This window comes from Zootoca vivipara, chromosome 4, assembly GCF_963506605.1.
Source record: "Zootoca vivipara chromosome 4, rZooViv1.1, whole genome shotgun sequence".
NCBI classification, from domain to species: domain Eukaryota; kingdom Metazoa; phylum Chordata; class Lepidosauria; order Squamata; family Lacertidae; genus Zootoca; species Zootoca vivipara.
Genome location: NC_083279.1, coordinates 66,455,753 through 66,476,742, shown reverse-complemented (window position 1 = coordinate 66,476,742; position 20,990 = coordinate 66,455,753). Strand labels below are relative to the sequence as shown.

The following is a 20,990-nucleotide window of genomic DNA, read 5'->3' as shown; positions in this document are numbered from 1 at the left end:
GTTAAGTTAATGCAAACCATGCTTCATCCTTAATTGATCTAGAAGGAAGCCAATCCTATCGAGTGGTTTATCACCACGTTGTAAATTTCAAGTTAAACAACCAGTACTTAAAAGGAGCATTTTATCAGCACAGGATCTTCTGGAAATGTCCGGTTTTTCTTCTTCCTCTGTTTTGCTAATTCCCCCATTACAAGCAATGAGAGACTGTGTCTGTTTTTGCTGCACTAAATAGCTTTTGTGATGCATGTAGACAAATGTTGTGCTCTCACAGTGGCTGCCACATCCACTGGGAAGGAAAAACGTGGAAAATAGATGACAGATGGAGCTGAAGTGACAATTCCTCATGGAGCTTCTTGTATCCTGAACAGTGGATGGGGAATGTAAAAGTCAGTGCTGAAATTTAATAGGTTCCTTGTCACAAGGTCCATTTATGTTATGAAAAGTCTCAGACGCTGTGTCTTCGCCCACTTTGTATAATTTTCAGTACATTGGAAAGGTCAAAGCTCTTTGAAATCATTTCCAGGAGATTTTCATCGCTTTCCACTCCGTTGATGAACTCTTCTAAACTCAATTCCCCTTGAATAAAAAAAAAAACCATAAGTGTTTAGGAATATACATAGGTAATTATAGATCATCAGAACTATTTCAAAATACCATACCTTTTAACCCCTAAGCTCTTCAATGGAGCAGGAAACTCTCAAATTTAGGAAAAATATTATTAAACGCTACTGGAACATTTTAAAGCTCTCATAGGACTTGGCAAAGACAATGCACGAGTTTAAGGGCATGTCTGCACTACATAATGAAACTGGTCAAGACCAGCATATCCCAGTTGTTTTAAAAAATGCTATTATGTTGTCGGAGATGCTTATCAATTCAAATCTAGGAACCAAAGTTTAGTCAAGCTAAGCTGTTTAATAGAATTCTCACTTGTCTTCCAAATCTCCTGGCTTCTTTTGGGGAATCTATGATGTTCTCCTTGATTTGGCTTACCTCCCCATCATAACATATTAAACAGACTCAGGTCATCTTAATTCTGTTTTTGTTTTGACGATTTATATACCGCTTAATTAGAATTGCATTTAAGTTGCTGTTCAGCAAATGATTTATAAAGAACTTACATCTAGTATCACCTTAACTCTCTTGGTTTAAGATAAGCTCACTTAATAGCCTTGCTGCCCATAAAAGTCAATAAGAGAAATGGCTGGTTTTAAATTTCAGATATTTCTAATATTAGAGTGTAGAATTAGTTAAATAAATTGATTATATGAGTTGCATAAAAAGCCCATTGTCTATATTGCATTGTACACCTTTTAAAAATAAAAGTTTTTTAAAAGTAGACATGTTAAATATAACAGTAACATGCTTTTACTCCATCAATAATCACCAGCTGGAGCGACTACAAGAATAATGAAATGACAATATCAAAATCCATTTGCATTGCATTGCCACGTAGTATTTTAAAATCCCCCTTAATGCATGTTTTTACTATAATAATAATAATTTATTATTTATACCCCACCCATCTGGCTGGGTTTCCCCTGCCACTCTGGGCGGCTTCCAACAGAAAAATAAAACACAGTGATCTATTAAACATTAAAAGCCTCCCTAAACAGGGCTGCCTTCAGATGTCTTCTAAAAGTCTGGTAGTTGTTTTTCTCTTTGACATCTGATGGGAGGGCGTTCCACAGGGCGGGCGCCACTACCGAGAAGGCCCTCTGTCTAGTTCCCTGCAACTTGGCTTCTCGCAATGAGGGAACCGCCAGAAGGCCCTTGGTGCTGGACCTCAGAACGATGGAGGTGGAGGCGCTCCTTCAGGTATACTAAAGCCACTGCATCAGATACTCCTTTTGCTTTGTACAGTGCAGGTGATTTGGTAAGAGCATTTAATGCATTTCTGAATCCTGCGCTGCACATGCAGAGATAAGGTGGAATGGAAAGAACTAGTGTGATGTAGCAGGCAAAGTGCAGGCCAGCGTCAGACTTGGCTTAGATCCAAAGCAGACATGAAACACCTACACTGTTATGAAGTTTAAACTGAGTAGCTGCGCTGCAGAAAGCATGCTGAGGAGACTACACGTTCTGTGCATAATTAAGAGAACGCAAAATAAATCTTTAGCTTGGTTTTAATTATAGAAAATAACAGAAGTTACATTAACACTACAAAACATGACCCACCCACCCACCAGGGTCCTGAAAGAGGTTCACAATGCTTATATACTGTACCCAATTGCTGACACAGCTGTCATCATGACGCCAAGTGATTGAGAGGTTGGCTGCCCCAAACTGGACCCACGCTTGAAAAATTACATAATCTTACCGTCATTGTTAACATCTATCTTCTGGAATACCATGTTTGTGAATTCTTCTGGAGTTAATTCTTGGTTGCCATTGATAGCTTGAATGGCCTGAAGGGATGAAAATGCAAACATGTCAGCAGGTCATAATGTGAATAGAATTTATGGCTGCTGGTTCGCTCAGCATCTGAGGCAGGGGTGGGTGGCAGGAGCAGGCATAATCTCCAGGAAATCTTCAGTAATGAGGATTGTAAATTAAATTAATATAACAGAACCTAAAGTATTATAGATCCAATTAGCATATCATTGAAGATCCTGTCGGGACACGTGATTATTCTTAAACTCAGCTACATTTTTATCCTGCCCTGGAGAATCTGTTCTTTCAGAATATTCCATGTCATTTAAAGTAAGGATTATTTTATATGTATGTACATGGTGTGGAAGCTTAAGCAACTTTTCTCATCATTTACATATATACATATGTACAGTGCTTTTTTCTATTAAAAAATGTTTAGGGGTACTCTCATTTTCCTACTCATTGAAATACTGCCCCTTAATGAGGCCAAACTTAGATTCACAAAAAGTTTAGGGGTATGAAAAAAGCACTGCACACACACACACACACACACACAATCCTAAGCATCATAAAAATTTATACAGTAGGTATTTCTCACATTGCACAGGAAAACAGGCTTTACGCTAATAGCCATACTGACTATTATCTATCTTCACTACTGTTGTGCATCAGTGTTAGAAACAGAGATATGAAAGCTAGGAGCTAAATGGCACCTTAAACCTAGGTTATGGGCTCAATAACGGAATGTCTAGGCACGCTTTTTTATAACAAGAATACAAAGCTGAGAATGAATGAACTGCAGCTAAAGTATTATGTTCATTTTTCTCCTGGTCTACTCCTTGCCCTGCCCACCCCCTAATATTCTTAAGATGGACTCTTCTCCAGTCTTCAGAGGATAGCTGGAAGTGGGGAGGCAAAAAACGGTCCTTCTTTCCTTCCCCTCTGCAGTTTTTTCTTCTTTCTGAAATCTTACATGCAGTACTGCTCCCAGAGCTCCGAAACTGCTCGCGCTAATGAAATTCCCTGTTGCAAAATGCCCCTAGAGTTTCAAACACTGCTGCTCTTGTCCAGCTCTTAGACTTCCCACAGACATGTGGTCGGCCACTGTGAGAACAGGATGCTGAACAAGATGAGTCATTGGCTTGATCCAGCGGCTCATTTTACACTCTAATCTTCATGTACTTATCAGAATTTATGGAAGGGAAAAGTGGAAGGGAGCTCTTTTTTCAGTTTAATGTACTTATGACATTTTCACAATGCCCCAGTTCTGGCTGGGGCTGTTGGGAGTTGTAGGCTCCAGGCTGGGGAAGGCTGATACAGGGACATGCTAAGGAAGGGCCATTGTGGGAAACTAAATCCAACCACATGGATCTGCTGAGAGTGCCAGTTCAGAACCTTTGTTCAGAGGCACCTAGCTTGGGTATCAGCAGTGGGCCTTGACAGCTACCCAAGGATGCCAGGTTCCGGCACCAGCCTCGTATAATTCCCTCTCTTTCACCACATTGGGGACAGGGAGATCTCATTGCAGACCCATGTTCCCCTTTCCCATTGATTTCTGGAACAAAAGAGAAGCCGTGAGTGACCGTCTAGCCAGATAATGACTGAAACAGGCAGTGAACTACAGCCAAAACATCAATAGGTTTAAATAATTGATTTCCCACAAAACGCTTCATGGCAAATATATGCTAACATATACCATTCCCTTACCGTGAATATGCTTAAGAGTTCTTTTTTGTCAATAGTTCCATTCCCATCAGCGTCATAGAGTTTAAAATACCATTTCAATTTTTGGTCAATTTTTCCTCGTATAACCAGATTTATTGCAGCTATAAATTCCAAGAAGTCGATAAACCCATCCTAAAGAAGGAAAGAAAGATCAGTTTGTAGCATGTATATCCCTTAATTTATTCTGGCAATAATGTTAATAAGTGGCTGGTCTGCTACAAAGAGAATACAAGCTTAACTGATAGCATCTTACACTGAAATTCCCCCCAGGGCATTCAAAAAATGTGAATATATCTGTTCATACAGAAAAGCTTTAACACATAAGGGCATGTCCTTACTGGTGACATTAAGATACTCTCTTTTCCTCTTCAGTGATTATTTCTTGTATAAACAATCAAACTTTTGTTCTTGGAGACTTCATAGGCAATTGGTTTTTCACACAAGAAATGCACTATTGTTACTCATTTGTTGGGAGTCGGATACCTGGCAGTTCTACTGGAGGGATACCACATTTCCTAAACAATCACACTGCAATATTTTGTCCCCAAGAATTAACATTTATTTTCGAGGGAAAAAAACAGTTGTTGCTATCGCCATCGTCATGTCAAATGTAGTTTCTGATGGCATTGTCGATGAGCGATGCTATTTCCTGCATCTTCCCCATGCCTGCAATATTTTGTGACTTTTTTAAAAAAAAGAAAGTTCTGTTTTATTTATTTGCATTGATTTTTTTTATTTTATAAAGGATTATTTCTCTCTCTGTACTACTGCTTCAGAGTGTCCATAGAGTCTGAAAAAGAAAAAAAGATGAACTGCAGAAATGCCACTGCGTGGAGTAGAGCTGTTCATTGCAAAATTGGCAGCCCTGTGTCAAGTCCCTTAGCCTGTGTCCTGATGTCACCAACCAGTGTTTCCTCACCTTGTTATGCAGAGGTTGGGAGCACACATATCTTAATGGGTGTGGCTGTGTATCACAAGGCCACATGTCAAGCCTTGCCCCCACCCATGTGTTTGGTGTGCATGAGAAAAAGATCTATATGCTTTTATGTTTGGTGCACGTAGAGATGCCCTACGTGGAGAGGGGATCATGGCTCAATCAGGAGCTATGTGTGTACATCATGCTTTCCAGAGAATCCAGACACACAGATGGCAAGGGGGCATGGCCATTGAATGCATTGGCAGTGAGGGCAAGATTACCCCACATAGCTTTATGACACTCTCTCTCCCTCCCTCCCTCTCTCTCTCTCTCTCTGAATGCACAGTGGGCAATATGAATGGAACACAGGAAGGTGCCTCCCTGCGAGGGGTTGTGCCCATGCCTGAGTCCAGGGGGGCATCTGGGTGGTGGACATAGCATGTCCCTGGCTTTCCACCATTCCAGGTGTTCACCCTAGGCTGACCTATGCTGGTGTCCTGGGTCAGCACTACCTGCAACGGTGCAGGCAAACCATTGGTACATCTAGCTCAGGATTGCCTAGCAGTTCTCCAGAGTTTCAGACAGAGAATCTCCTCACCCTATCATTCTTCAATACCAGCTGAGTCGCACCCCAGTGCTTGAAACAGTTACATCATCACGCCAAAAAGAAACAGCATTTTTAAGAGGGCTGAAAGTGAGTAAATGCCAAAGCATCTGTTTTGTGTGGACTGGATATCTCACTCATGTCTTTGAGCAGCATGTTCCACAAAGAATAAAAGGCAGATGGGGCCAGCAGGCTATGCCATCTAGATCAGACTATGTCTCCAGATGTTGTTGAACTACAACTTCCACCCTGTGGTATGCTGAATGAGATTTTACTAATGGATGGTAGTGGAGGATCCAGACACAGAGATACCATTTTCAGCCACCATCCCTGACCATTGGTCTAACAAAGTTCCAACAACATTTGGGGGACGGAGGCAGGGCAGGTTTCCTATTTCTGATCTTGAAATTCTGGGTTAAATCACTGCTCCAGTATATCAGTTTAAAATACATTGCTCGCTTTTCCATTCACTGAGCAATTGCCTTCTTTCTTATTTTGTGAATTGCTGAACAATAAAACCCCCCAACAACAAACAGTTACAAATCTCTCACGTGTCATTGTTGCAGTATGATTGGAAAGAAGTGATAAGCATTAAAAACAGATAAGCAGTAAGTAAAGCAACACTGTAGCTTCCTATGGATTATTTGTGTGAGTGACAGTGTACTTTGCTGTGGACTCTACCCTTGCCTTTATGTTATGACCACCTGCAGACCTTTCTTAGACAGTACATCCACGTGGGGCGCTTGATTCAGCCCTGTTGATCACCACAGTTCCAATGCATTGCTACTTCCTTCCACACATTCTCCTCAGCAGTCCACACAGTTGACAGGGTCCATCATAGGTGACACAGTCTAGATGGCATGGCATTGACTTGGAGTTTTTTAAGCAGAGGTTGGCTGGCCATCTGTCATGGATGATCTAGTTGAGATTCCTGCATTGCAGGGGGGTTAGACTATAGATGAGCCTTGGGGTCCCTTTCAACTCAACGATTCTATGAAACCCATCCTTATTAAAGACAGATTCATTTCTTTTCAAAATGTTTGATGGCAGCTGATTTTGGGCTCAAAAGCTATGCTGAATGAACTAAGTGATTCAGAAGACCAGGAAGGATGTTTACATTCAGCACAGACCCCATATAGTTTTGCTTTAGGTTTCTCTCATTTCTGGAGGAACCTTCTTCATATGTTCACATGGAGTGGGCAGTGAAGCCACATTCACCAGCCTACTGCAACTTTCATACACCAGCCAACTTTGCCTCCCAGCCTCTGCTCTCTACACTTCTGGGAACTCCATTTGACCAAGGTTCCTCACAGCACAGAGGGCCTGCTTTTGTGTACACTTTTCACACTTAATTCCCCTTTCCAAAATAAAACACGTGTGTCAGGGGAACTCTGGAAAGTCATAGGGATGAGACCTGTGTCCCGCTGCCGCCTTGATGGGTTGACAGAACAAGTGTCTAATTTCACTACAATGAGGCATAAAATAGGCGCCCAAACTAGTAAGATGTTACATAACAAAACAGGATGCTGTTACTGATGGAATTTGGATGCATCAGCAGAAGCCTGAACTGAACACTGAATCTCTGCTGGAGGAGCACACTTTATTTATGGATGCAATCTCACTTAGACTCTCTGTTTGGAAAATAAGAAAGCTGAATTTATTAAAGGAAATACAAGTGTGATAAAGTGGATCCTAGTTCTATCTAAAGAGGATGCCTGTTGTTCTCAGCAGGAGACACACACAAAGATATTTCCTCAACCCAAGGGGGTGATGAAGAAGGGTGGAATAAGAAATGAGATCAGCAAGCCCTTCATTCCATTTGTGCCACATAAAATCATAGAATTGTAGAGTTGGAAGAACCCATGAAGATCTAGTCCAACCCTCTGCAATACAGGAATTTCACCTAAAGCATCCATGACAGATCACCATCCAACTTCTGCTTAAAAAGGGAAAAGTTCACTACCTTCCAAGGGAATCCATTCCACTAACATTCCACTTCCTGAGATTTAGTCAGAATATCCTTCCTTTTAATTTGAACCCATTGGTTTGGGTCCTATCCTCTGGAGCAGGAGAAAACAAGCTAGCTTAATTTTCTGTGTCACAGCCCTTTAGACTTGGAACCTGATTGATGTTTGTTCCAGTTCAGTGGTAAACAGCGGGTTTCCCCAGGGAAAGGATCAGGACAAAAACCCCAAACAGACCCCTACTTGGGCCTATGCCTAGAAATCATTAACCTGTGCATGGGCGTACCCAGGATCAAAACTAGGGGGGGGGCAAGGGGAGGGGCCAAGGCATGGAAGGGGAGGGGCCACAAAGTGGGCGGGAACAGCGAACTCGCGCTCCGCCGGGCTGTGCCCCTCCCTAGCAGCAGGGCTGGTGGGCGGAGGCGGAGCCCAGCCCAGCGGAGCGCGAGTTCAGCGTTCCTGCCCGCCGCGCCGCGCTCTCTGGTTCCCCGCCGCGCTTGGCCTTGCCAGAGGGCGCGACGGGGAGCTGGAGGGAGGGCGCAGCGCGGTGGGCGGTAACGGCGAACTCGCGCTCCGCCGGGCTGTGCCCCTCCCTAGCAGCAGGGCTGGTGGGCGGAGGCGGAGCCCAGCCCAGCGGAGCGCGAGTTCAGCGTTCCTGCCCGCCGCGCCGCGCTCTCTGGTTCCCCGCCACGCTTGGCCTTGCCAGAGGGCGCGACGGGGAGCTGGAGGGAGGGCGCAGCGCGGCGGGCGGGAACGGCGAACTCGCGCTCCGCCGGGCTGTGCCCCTCCCTAGCAGCAGGGCTGGTGGGCGGAGGCGGAGCCCAGCCCAGCGGAGCGCGAGTTCGGCGTTCCCGCCCACCGCGCCGCGCTCCCTGGTTCCCCGCCGCGCTTGGCCTTGCCTGAGGGCGCGCCGGGGAGCTGGAGGGAGGGTGCGGCGCGGTGCGGCGGGAATGGCGAACTCGCGCTCCGCCGGGCTGTGCTCCGCCTCTGCCCACCAGCCCTGCTTCTAGAGTAGGGCAGCTGCCCTAACTTGCCGCATGGTGGGTACGCCCTTGAACCTGTGCCTAGAAACCAAAGGGGGGAAAGAAGTGGATGCCCCCCCCCACCCCCGAGAGTATCAGTCCAACACCTGAGAGAAGACAGCTGAGAGATTTAGGGCCGTGCACCCCCCCACAGGGTGCCAAGCTGAGGGAGCGCAAAATATTAGTATTATTATTAAACCTATTTTTATATGTGTATCTACTGAAATCCATAAAAAGCAACTACTGAAAGGAATTATTGTGAAAATAAGAAATATTAGGGAGGGCACCAAATTTTACTCTCGTTCAGCTTGCCATGTTACCAAAGCCCATCCCTGGGGAAGGTTACAGAGGTTAAAGGGGCAGTCTAGGAAGCTTGGAGGTTCCTTTCTCTATATGCCTTCTCCCCATTCAGCCCCACCAGTCTTCAGTTCGAAGCTGAGTTGTACCTCAACACTTGCAACAACTCTTGTCATTACCCAGCATCATGACAAAAACAAACAAGAAATTGCTGGAAATGAATAAATGCCCAAACAGAAAAGGGCAGGGGTTAGATGGGGGAAAGAATTCATTTGTCACTGAGCACTAGTGCAGGATTGGACAATTCAAAGTATGGACAAAAACAAATAGCACTTCTTGATATGTAAAAAAGGAAGCCACCTCTTGGTTTAAATAAAAAAAACCCACAAAAATGTGAATAATTTGGGTTCCGCTATGTTTCCGCTCAGTTCACTATAATGAAAAGGTGTGTTTGAGGGTTTCTCCACATCTTTGAGGTTCTATTAAGTCTGTCCCTATAGATATAGGTAAACATGGGAAACGGTGCTGAACAATTTCTTCCTGGAGAATAATTACTCGCAGTTTTCTGCTAAGATCGTTAAGCTGTAGCATGTCAACAAGTTTATCGATACATAGGATGACTCCCAATGCTGTCCACCAACTTGTGAAATGGGATTTCTGCTCTCCTCTTTGTAGCAACCCCTCAACCTCAAAATTGGAGGCCCCCAACAATCATTAGCAATTCTGCCAGTGTGAGAGGGCTGGGGGGGGCGGGGCGGTGGAGAGATGAAGCCAAAACTGCATTGCACAAGTGGCTCCTGGCCTACACTATGCTGGATGTCCCCCATTTTATATAGCCTTCCAAACCTTCCTGGCCCTCCTTCATTAGTCTGATAAACCTGGTTCTGGACAAAGGCATTGAAACAAATTAGTTCTCCAGAATCTCACAACTGTATATTCAAATTATAACTACCTATTTTCAGTGCAGTAATTGTAAAAAAAAGAGTATTTGGTGCTTTAAAAGGTAAATTACCCCTGACAGTTAAGTCCAGTCTCGAACGACTCTGGGGTTGCGACGCTCATCTCGCTTTACTGGCCGAGGGATCTGACGTTTGTCCGCAGACAGTTTTTCCGGGTCATGTGGCCAGCATGACTGAGCTGCTTCTGGTGAAACCAGAGCAGCGCATGGAATAATAATAATAATAATAATAATAATAATAATAATAATAATAATAATAATTTATTATTTATACCCCGCCCATCTGGCCGGGTTCCCCCAGCCACTCTGGGCGGCTTCCAAAAAAACAGAAATTCTAAAATACAGAAATCCATCAAACATTAAAAGCTTCCCTAAACAGGGCTGCCTTGAGATGCCTTCTAAAGGTCTGGTAATTGTTCTCTTTGACCTCTAGTGGGAGGGCATTCCACAGGGTGCCACTACCGAGAAGGCCCTCTGCCTGCTGTTTACCTTCCCGCCGGAGCGGTACCTATTTATCTACTTGCACTTTGACATGCTTTCGAAGTGCTAGGTTGGCATGAGCTGGGACCGAGCAACGGGAGCTCACCCCGTCGCAGGGAATTGAACCGCCAACCTTCTGATCGGCAAGCCCTAGGCTTACAAGGCTATTAACATACCTGGCTAAATAGGAGGTTCAGCCAAATTCATGAAGGACATTACTGGTGATTTGTCGGTATTTATAAAAGTGCACTATATAAGTCTATCTTTTATATAATTACATTTAAGGAGAGGAAGGTGATCTCACTGGGCCAGAAAGCATGCATCAGTACACGAATTTGAAGACCAAAAAAGTGACCAGAAAAGAGAAAAAAACTCAACCCTTGAAAACAGACTACCAAACTTTATTAGACATGTATGGTAACATGACATCCAATGGCATATAGTAAAATGGCATCAAAACATCCTATATAAACACCCAGATGTGCCAAAATGGAGAAAAAAGTTGCAGATAATCACAGAAACATTAGGAAAAGAAAATGGAGTCATTTGAAGTACAATAATTCCTAATACGATGTATGCTTGTCCAAGAGGACCTTAATCATGTAACAAACAAACAAGCAGCTCAGTCTTATACCATTCATTTTTTTTTCTCAATCTCGGAGCATGGTTTGAAACTATGGTTGGGAGCCCGAGGCAAACTATGGTTATTGCAAACACAGAAAGGAGGAGGGGAAGAATATGTGCAGATAAGTGGGCAGGGCCTGAAGCACATACCTGAGCACCAGATCTTTATACAGTGGTACCTCGGGTTACAAACACTTCGGGTTACAGACTCCGCTAACCCGGAAGTAGTACCTCAGGTTAAGAACTTTACCTCAGGATGAGAAAAGAAATTGCACGCCAGTGGCGCAGCGGGAGCGGGAGGCCCCATTAGCTAAACTGGTACCTCAGGTTAAGAACGGTTTCAGGTTAAGAACGGACCTCCGGAACGAATTCATAACCAGAGGTACCACTGTATCTGATTCAACGTTCTCTGTTCAGAGAATTTCTACAGTTGTGGTTTCATGAAGATAACAATCCCTTCCATGCTCTGAGACCTCTTCTGGGGCTTCCATTCCAGGAACCTTCAGGCAAGAGGCTGCCCTAGCCTTCCCCAATCTGGCGCCTTCCAGATGTTTTTAGACTACAGCTCCCATCAGCCCTAGCCTGATGGAGAATGACAAGGAGAGAGAAAGACATCATAATTTTGGGGCACAGGGCTTATCCACACTTCTGCTTGTGGTGTGCCTAAAAAGCATAGGGTCAAGCAGTTTCCCCCTTGACTCGCTCCTTTCCAAGGGAAAGCCCGCATCAGAACAAATGGCAATGGTTTCCCCCATTTGGGGAAGCAGCAGGAGAGTAGAAGTGTGGATAAGCCCACAGTACAAAGTCAAACAAATCTGTCACTACAGAATTCTGACAGAAACTCCAAATTCTGCCTTTTGACCACTAGGTGGCAACAACATGTCCATATGCTCAGAAGGCTTTCATGCCATCCGAATGGAATCCTGATCTTCCATCAAGTATTGCCCATAGACTTCCAAGCTTATTGTTACATCTTTGAGGGCTAAAAACTCGAGGGATGATCCAATCCATATACAGGGGGCTTGGAGATATGCAGAGAGGAGGTGTCTATGTTGGAGAATTCTTCATGCAAGAGGAAGAAGGCATCAACTTTCCTTTTCTAGCTTCCCAGGATGGCGAGATATTTGCACCTTGTGCTAGTTGTGCATTTCTGCAGTAGGACTGCAGCATCATGGAATATGTACGGTCTTGGGATTGGATGCTACATGTCATAGGATGTGTGTATAAAGGACAATCCCAGAAAGAGCTACCGCTTTCCCTGCCACATTCGGGTGCACATTCTGTGACCATCAGTGGGATTTTTGTAGAAAGAAACCCTTGTAAAATGGATGTAAAATTGGGTAGGAACAACCCCACTACTTGCAGCCACGGTCCTTCAAAGCCCACTGTCCTTCTTCACAGCCTTCAGAGGCAGTTGTGCCCATAAAAAAAACCAAAATGGGACATGTGAGATTAGAAGATTATGCAAGGGTTAGGTAACAAGCACTGGAAGCTTAACAAGGCTGTTATCCTTTTATATTTAGAGTAGGGTTGATAATCCCCAGTTCAAACTGCAGTTCTTTCCCTTCTGGTGGCCTAACCGAAACTGATACACAGCACAGGCGATCCCACTGAGACTGCTTAGAAGACGGGTGTGATTTTTTTTGTGGGGAAAGGGGTTCTTCCCATGGCCCTAATGTAAACAGCCCACTCACAGCTGCTCTTAGCACTGCAGGGGGGCGGTGGGGCAGGAAAGACCAGAACAGGATCTCCTTAGGCTCTTGCCTTCAGGTTTTATAAGATAAAAGTCCATACCCACCTGTAAAGAAAGAATTGCTTGCTCAGAGCTTAAGAATCTTGAGATGTTTTTCTTGAGATCAGGTGTGGGGAACCTTTGACTCTCCAACTGCTGAACAACAACTCCCAGAAAGCTTGGCTCAATGACTAGGGATGATGGAAGTTGTAGTTGTCAGGAGCTGCAGTCCGGAGCAGGTCCGCAGCAAAACACTCGGTGTCAGTGAAATTAACTCTTTATTCAAAGAAACCAAGACAGTGCAGGCCTAGTAATCACAGCAACTCTTTCCAGTAGGTCTTGCCCCAGTGAGGCAGTTGTGAGGACTGAAAGTCTCTGCCTTCCCACCGCTCTCTAAGATTCCTCCCCCAGCAACCTGAGGCTCCTTTGTCTTGTCTCTCTTTGCTCTGATCTCTTCATACCTCTTCGGGTTCTGAGACCAGGATGGAAGGGGAGCTGGTCGCACCAGGAAGGGGAGACTCCTTGGATTCTTCAGCAGCCTGTATCAACTCTGTCTCCTGCCCCACCTCCTCTCCAGCCTCTGAATCAGGACTGCTCTCTGCCCCAACTTATTCCTGCTCACTAAGCCCTGTTGCATCTTCTGCTGCCAATTCATCCTCCTCCCAGTCTTCTCCCTCTGACCACTCATCGTCTTCCCACCACCAATCCCCTGGCTCTGAGCCTTCTTCTCCTGGAGGTTCCTTTGGGGGGTTCCCCAGCTGGTGCCTCCCACCACACCTCTGCATCTGGCCAGTCCATGACAGGTCAGCAACATTTGGAGGGCCAAAGAGTCTTCATGCCTGTTTTAGATACAGCGCTTATTTCTTCCCATATGCCCACATGGGCAAGCGATGGATTAGCACTGCCCTCAAATCCTGTTCATGGTCCTCTGACTCATCAGGACCTGGTGTTGGCTCTTGTGATCTCACATGATGTTATTTGATGTCATGAAACCACATGTGATAAAGTCACAGGTGCTCATAAAACCAAATCCACAATCAAGATTAAATCACAGTGTGGGCAAATGATGCTGAGGGTTCTGGGAGGAAAGGAGAAGGTTCAAATGAGCACTACAAATAGGTTAGGTAGCATCCAGGGAACAAAAAAGGTGTTCCCTGGAATGCAAATGTTCAGCCGGTTTACTACTCTGATCAGCTACATATAATAGTACTAATTAAAAGTTTATTATTATTATTATTATTATTATTATTATTATTATTATTATTACCCACTCTTCACCATAAGATCCTAGGGTGGATGAGAACAATATAAAAATATAGATTAATATAAGTTAAAACAAGTCTAAAAATGTGCTAACATTGGAACCAGCATATATTAAGTGCAGCCCTAGAATAAATAATCATTAAATAGACTGCGTATTGTAGTAGAATTCTGGCCATCCCAGTTACCTTGCTTAAAAAACCCCAGCAGGGCTACTGTTTTTTAAATGATCTCCATTATCGCAGCGTATATCATTTATCTACAGTGAAAGGATGAAAAGCTAAGTCACAGCTTCATGAAGCTTATAAACCTGTCAGTCTTCCAGGCAGTCTGGGCATTTCTAACCAAAAGCTTAGACCACTAAGCCAACCCCTCTGCCTTTTAAAACACTTCTTAAGAAGCATCAGCAAGATAGTGGGAAGAGGTTAATATCAGGTCTGGCCAAGGGCTGGATTCCGACAGCTTAGAAAAAGTAATCTCACCTTTCATTACCAAATTTATTTGAAAAATGAGATTATCGGAATGAATATAAAAATTCCACAGGATTGCAATTCCTAGATATGGCAAGACTCTGGGCATCTAGCTTTGTTGCCAAATTACAAAACCGCATTGTTATTATTGTTATTTTTAATTGCAAACAATGCTGGGCAAATGTGCTGTTAAAGATGTGCCTTTTAATGCCAATGTTTCTGATAGCATTTAAATGTGCTGAAGATTGTACACTTGAGTATTATTAAGTGCCCCCAACAAACATATACCAAAGGATGAGAACGAAAGGGAAATTGAACATACAGTACTATGTGAAATTTAACTGAAGTCTCTCTGTTTCCACTATAAACACAAAGATGTATTTGGGTGAAAAGCCTTCTTTTCTTCCTAATACTGCTGGAAAATGAGCTCCAGAAATGGTGGCCTGGCTCACAAAGAGCCAGACTAAAGGCATAGTCTAGCCAGCTGAGGAGTCTCATGAGAGCTGGGATGCAAGAACCTCAGTTTGCCTGGAACATGCTTTTCTGTAGACCTTCAGTAGTTGTGAACTGGGGTTACGATGCAGTAGCTGGCGTGAAATGAAATGGTTTTACTGCTCGTATTTTAATTGCGAACCTCAATGTTTTACACAGCCTTTTTAAATGATAATTTGAATTCTGTTTTGGGAAGATGTTTAGATTTGGAAAGGTGGCTTAGAAGAAGGGCCTTAAATAAAATAAATACATCAGACAAAGGTGAGGTACTCCTTGACCTCACTGAAGTTAGCAGAGAACAACCTGCATTGGGCAGGTAGTGAAATGCCTTTTAGCAGTGTCTGTGGTAGCTTCAAATATCCTGGAGAAATGGTAGTTTGAAGTGTTAACACAGACGGTAAACGATGGATGATAAATTGGACATAGGGAAGATCAGTGCCCATATGTCATCACCTGTTTAGGAGAGAAATTGACTATGAATGGAATCATATCCTCTAGCAGGGCCTTAGCTAGGACACTGGTGTAAAGAGATGGGACAGACTGAATTAGAACTAGATGAGCAGAAAGGGAGCACCATCCATGCAATGGACAAGTTGTGGGGATGGAAGGTGCAAAAAATGAGAGGCGCAGGAGATGTGTTGAAGAATTTGTACAACAGAATGGGAGGGTGGGAGAGCAGCATGGGTTGGAGTGGAAGAGAGTTGGTGTGGGATGAAAGATCTATTGGTTTTTAATTGATGGATGGATTAAAAAGGTCTGAAACTGGATTGTATTAAGGGACTGGTCGGGACACCCAGGGAAATGTTTTTCGGGGAAGGGAGGGACTTCGGGATCGGAGTGAAGTAGCAGTGGAAGAAGATTGGAAGAAATTTAAAATTTATTTAAAGAATAAATGTATAATAGATTAGAATTAGTGGAAGTGAGGGAGATAAAATAGAAGTTGTAGATAATACAATGGTGTGAAATAAGTATTGGTAGAAGTTAAGGGCAATTAAATTAAGAAGTAAGATCTAGATAGAATATAAAAGGATAAGATATAAAAGATTAAAGAATTAAGGTATAGTTAAAGTAATAAGTAGAATTTATATAAGATTTAGAGTTTACTACGGAGAACATGTAAAGAATCGCAGAAGGAGGTGGAATGAGGAAGTCAATAGATTGGAAATAAGGGTTATAGTTAGAATTTTTGTTTTTTGCATTTTTGCATTTTTTTCTTTTTTGTATTCTTTTTGTATTCTTTTTTATGTTTTGTAATCTTCTTTGTGTGTTTGGTATTTTTGTATGTTTTGTTGTTTGAGAAAATCTTTAATAAATACATTATTAAAAAAAAGAACTAGATGAGCAGTTGTTCTCATCTTCCGTACTATGACAGAACGTATAAGTCCTCTGTCTTCAATCTGTCTCTTTGTCTTCAATAGCCTATGAATCCATAGAGACATAGGCTATGCACATATCATACAATTAAAGCATATTATTTCTCCCCAAAGAATCCTGGGAACTGTAGCTCACCACTCCCAGAGCAAGTGTTGCTGTTCCCATGATTCTTTTTTGGGGGGAGAAATGTATTTTAAATGTATGGTGAATATGTAGCTATAGTTTCAAGATCCAAAGATACAAGGAGGTGAGCATCCATCCTTAGATGTTTAGGGTTTGAAAACATAACCTGTACCCTGCAAAAATGGACACCACAGATAGAGCACACGGAATTTAGAGGTTTGGGTATCTATGTACAGGCCCCTGTGCAGGCAAAACCTTGAAAAGTGGTGAAGATCGGGGTGGTGGCAGCAGGTACCACCCCAAACCTCTTCTACGTAGTCATCTGTGCACAGATTGAAGGCCTGCATGGTGGTTTGCTATAAAAAGCTCACAGACACACTGCAGACCTGTGCCCGTGCAGATCTCCAATTTATTCTCATCATCATGTTGGAGTGAGGAGAAAAGAAGAAGAGTATCAAAAGGTGGGTGCAAAGGAGAAGACAGATCAGAATGTGACTGGGAGGAGGTAGAAAAGGATCAGAAGTGGTATCTGGGGGAAGGAAGCATGTTGTGTTCAGTAGCCTTCATCTACCTGGTGCCCTCCAGCTGCTTGGGACTACAACTCCCATCAGCCACAGCTGTAGCACAGGGGTGGCCAACATATTTGGCCCTCAAACATTTTATTGAGCCCTCTCCAGGTCCCCCTAGATTTGGTAATTTTAGGTGGGTTTTAGGAAAAAAACAAAACAACCATTTTTCTTCTTGCTCTTCTTCCTTATTGACACTAGTTGTTTCAGGGAGAGGGTTGGTATCCCAACCTACCTGAACACCCACCCCAATCTTGTAAAACTGTTCCCTGCTGTGTCCTGTCCTTGGTGCCTCCTTGGCTTCCTGGCTCTCTTTCAGGAGAGATTGCATCTTTCTGTCAGCCTACAGAGCCAGCTAATGCTTCAGCAACTTGCTGATATAGAGCCAGATCATACAGTGTGGTGGATAAATGAATTGAAACCACCAGGAAGAAACAAAAGAAAGAATGCTTCTATCTACCTATCTAAGTCTTGACTGAGGACAATCCATAGTGGCCAACAACCCTGACGCTAAAATAAAACTAATGCATCAATAGAGCAAAACTTCAGACCAGGAAAAGACCTGAAGGGTTCACACTGAACTGATCCCATACATAATCCAGTTAAGCCATTGTAAAGGTTACTGAGCCCACTCTGACAAAGGTCCCATCTCTATACATTTAAAGTAGTATCATACCACTTTAAACAGCCGTGGCTTCCCACAAAAAATCCTGCAAACTGTAGTTTATTATGGGTGCTGAGAGTTGTTAGAAGACTCCTGATCCTCTCATGAAGCTACAGTTCCCAGAATTCCCTGTTGAGAAGGATTGATTATTGTACAACTAAATGATCACACTGCCAAATCCTGCTCATCCCCTTTAAAGAAGTGCCACGGTTTCCAATATGTTTGTTCCATACCTGGAAACATAATGCACCTTTTTATGTTCATTTCCTTTTCTACACTTAATGTGAAACTGATATAGCTGTAATGCCAAATACCATCTGGTAATTGCATTCTGTAGTCTTCATTTGATGTGTAGAGCACTTCCTGTGATCATACATGGGTATCTCCTGCATGTGTGCACCAGCGCATGTAAGAACATATGAAGAGCCTAGTGGATCTGGCCAATGGCCAATCTAGACCAGCATCCTGTTCTCACAGTGGCCAACCAGATGCCTATGGGAAGCCTGAAAGCAGGACCTGAGCACAACAGCAGTCCCCTCACTTGTGATTCCCAGCAACAGGCATTCACAAACATACTGCCTCTGATAGTGTTGGTAGAACAGAACCATTAGGGTTAGTAGCCACTGTTAGCCTTATGCCCTCTAATACTCTTTTAAAGCTTTCCAAGTTGGCCATCACTGATTCTTTAGTCCACATTTTGGAGAAGTCCAATCTAGGTGTACTGGGTGTACACCAGCTAGGTGTACTGGGTGTACACCAGGGTGTACATTTACACAAACAGCTGAACATGTGGCAGACTCCTTGTATATATGGACAGCACAACGTGAACAGCCCCTGTGTCGCTAACATCATGGTCTTATCCATTTCAGTGGAACTTACTTCCAGGTAGGGGTGCGTAAGATTGCAGTCTCAGACAAACTGCTTCTGAGTACGATCTGCATGGTTCGATTGCCCATATATACCATTTAAAACCAACAGCACGGACATAAAATCGATTCAAATCCAGTACAGATGCCAACTGCGATAAATATCTTCATTTAGAAGACTTATGTTAACACATGGAGGCTGATTGCAGACATGGGCTGCAGCTACAGAGAGGCATGGCAACTCCTACAAAAGTTCTCCAAGGGGTGTGGTGGAGTTGGGCAGCAGTTTGATTCATTCAGTGTTTGTTGATGCTAAGTCTCCCCTTCTTGATCCAAAGCAAATTTGCAAAGAAAACACTAGGCTAGATTTTCCCTTCTGCCCCTTGAAGCTTGTCACTTCCTACTCAGTTCAGACTATATCTTTTATTTAAATAATGCTTCCTAGCCTGGTGCCCTCCTGATGTTTTGGACTATGATTCCCATCAGCCAGAGCCAGCAAGACCAACCACCCACATCTGAAGATCACCAAGTGGGGTGGGGAAAGTTGATTTAAGCACATAAACTCAATGGTGCAGCTGGGTAGTTTTAGACCCTCATATGAGAAAGGCCCTTTAGATCACCATGTGTATTCACCGTTGTGTAGCAGACAATTAACATTTCTCTCGCTATTCCAGTGTTTACAGAGGTTTCTACAGTCCTGATTAGTGAAAGCAAAAACAAAACAAAACAAAAAAACAGCTTGCCACCCCTGATTTTTTTAAAACAAAACTCTGAGCGTATTCAGCATCACATTTTAAACTCCGTTCAAGCACAGTCATGACTAAAGAAATAAAATGGTGTTTGCTTCTGCTGCCCTGATGCTAGGCACATTACTTTACATTCCTGCGTATAAGACTACTTTTAAACCCAGGAAAATCTTCTCCAAAGTCGGGGGTCGTCTTATACGCCGGGTCATATTTCTTATACAGTGAGTATATCCCAAACTCTATATTTTAACTGGAAAAGTTGGGGGTCATCTTATACACCCAGTTGTCTTATACTCCGGAATATATGGTATTTGTCAAGAAGCATTATTATGCTGCAGGAAAATATAATTATTTTCAAAGCCTCTTGTCACCATTTACCTAACCGGCCAGCAGTCCTGGATTATAATTTTTTTAAGAATAGAAAGAGAGGATGCTGTGGTGACTAGGGTCAGTTGGCATGCCCATGTTGGCTCAAGTGCTGATGCTGGACTTGTTTGCTGCTGTCACTAAAATCTGGTGGTATTTTTTTTTTCAGAGGATGGGGGCTGTAGGGCCACAGACTCTAGCTCCCACAGACTCTAGCTCTGAGCTCCAGCCTCAGCTGCACCACTGCAGGAACTGCATTATTATTATTATTATTATTATTATTATTATTATTATTATTACTTTTTGTTATTTTCTGAAGTTACATAACAAATCTAGCCAATCAAAAATTCAACAAAGGAGAAAAGAAACATCACAAAATCTAAACTATAACAACTAATCAGAAATAGAAACACCAAGTGGCTTCTGTGTGCAGACTCTGCAGAAAGTTTTCTAATAAATGCAGACATACAGTATTTAAATCAATAGAAAGGGAAAAACAACCTGTAACATAGCTGTATATTGGAGTACCCCCTAGGGATTGTATTTCCTTTTGCATAAGCCTCAAAAAGCAAGAATAGTTATTTTCCCCGTGGCTCATATTCTTTTCTCTTTCTCTACCGAGACAACAGAGCACCAGTAGCTCTCTGTCCCTGGGCATGTATGCAGTTAAACACAAGAAGAAGGGACAAGGAAATAGCCAATATAGTTGCCATCCCATTTTCCAGCAGGAATCATATACCTGTACAGCTAAGGAGGTGAAAGAGGAGAGCGCAAAATATGGTCTGAAGCTCAACATCAAAAAAACCAAGATCATGGCCACTGGTCCCATCACCTCCTGGCAAATAGAAGGGGAAGAAATGGAGGCAGTGAGAGATTTCACCTTCTTGGGCTCCTTGATCACTGCAGATGGTGACAGCAGTCACGAAATTAAAAGACGCCTGCTTCTTGGGAGAAAAGCAATGACAAACCTAGACAGCATCTTAAAAAGCAGAGACATCACCTTGCCGACAAAGGTCCGTATAGTTAAAGCTATGGTTTTCCCAGTAGTGATGTATGGAAGTGAGAGCTGGACCATAAAGAAGGCTGATCGCCGAAGAATTGATGCTTTTGAATTGTGGTGCTGGAGGAGACTCTTGAGAGTCCCATGGACTGCAAGAAGATCAAACCTATCCATTCTTAAGGAAATCAGCCCTGAGTGCTCCCTGGAAGGACAGATCGTGAAGCTGAGGCTCCAATACTTTGGCCACCTCATGAGAAGAGAAGAATCCTTGGAAAAGACCCTGATGTTGGGAAAGATTGAGGGCACAAGGAGAAGGGGACGTCAGAGGACAATATGGTTGGACAGTGTTCTTGAAGCTACGAACATGA

At 43.3% G+C, this 20,990-nt stretch overlaps 1 protein-coding gene across 1 annotated transcript in view; it reads right to left on the bottom strand.

Annotated features, from left to right (window-relative positions):
• Positions 1-445: 445 nt before the first annotated feature.
• The window catches only part of GUCA1C (guanylate cyclase activator 1C), a 38,238-nt gene continuing 17,693 nt past the window's right edge, over positions 446-20,990 (bottom strand). Inside the window, exons 2-4 of the mRNA XM_035115883.1 lie at positions 4,081-4,230; positions 2,321-2,408; positions 446-576 (exon numbers count right to left, since the gene is read on the bottom strand). Coding sequence (XP_034971774.1) covers positions 446-576; positions 2,321-2,408; positions 4,081-4,230 — 369 coding nt within the window. The remainder of the gene's footprint in view (positions 577-2,320; positions 2,409-4,080; positions 4,231-20,990) is intronic.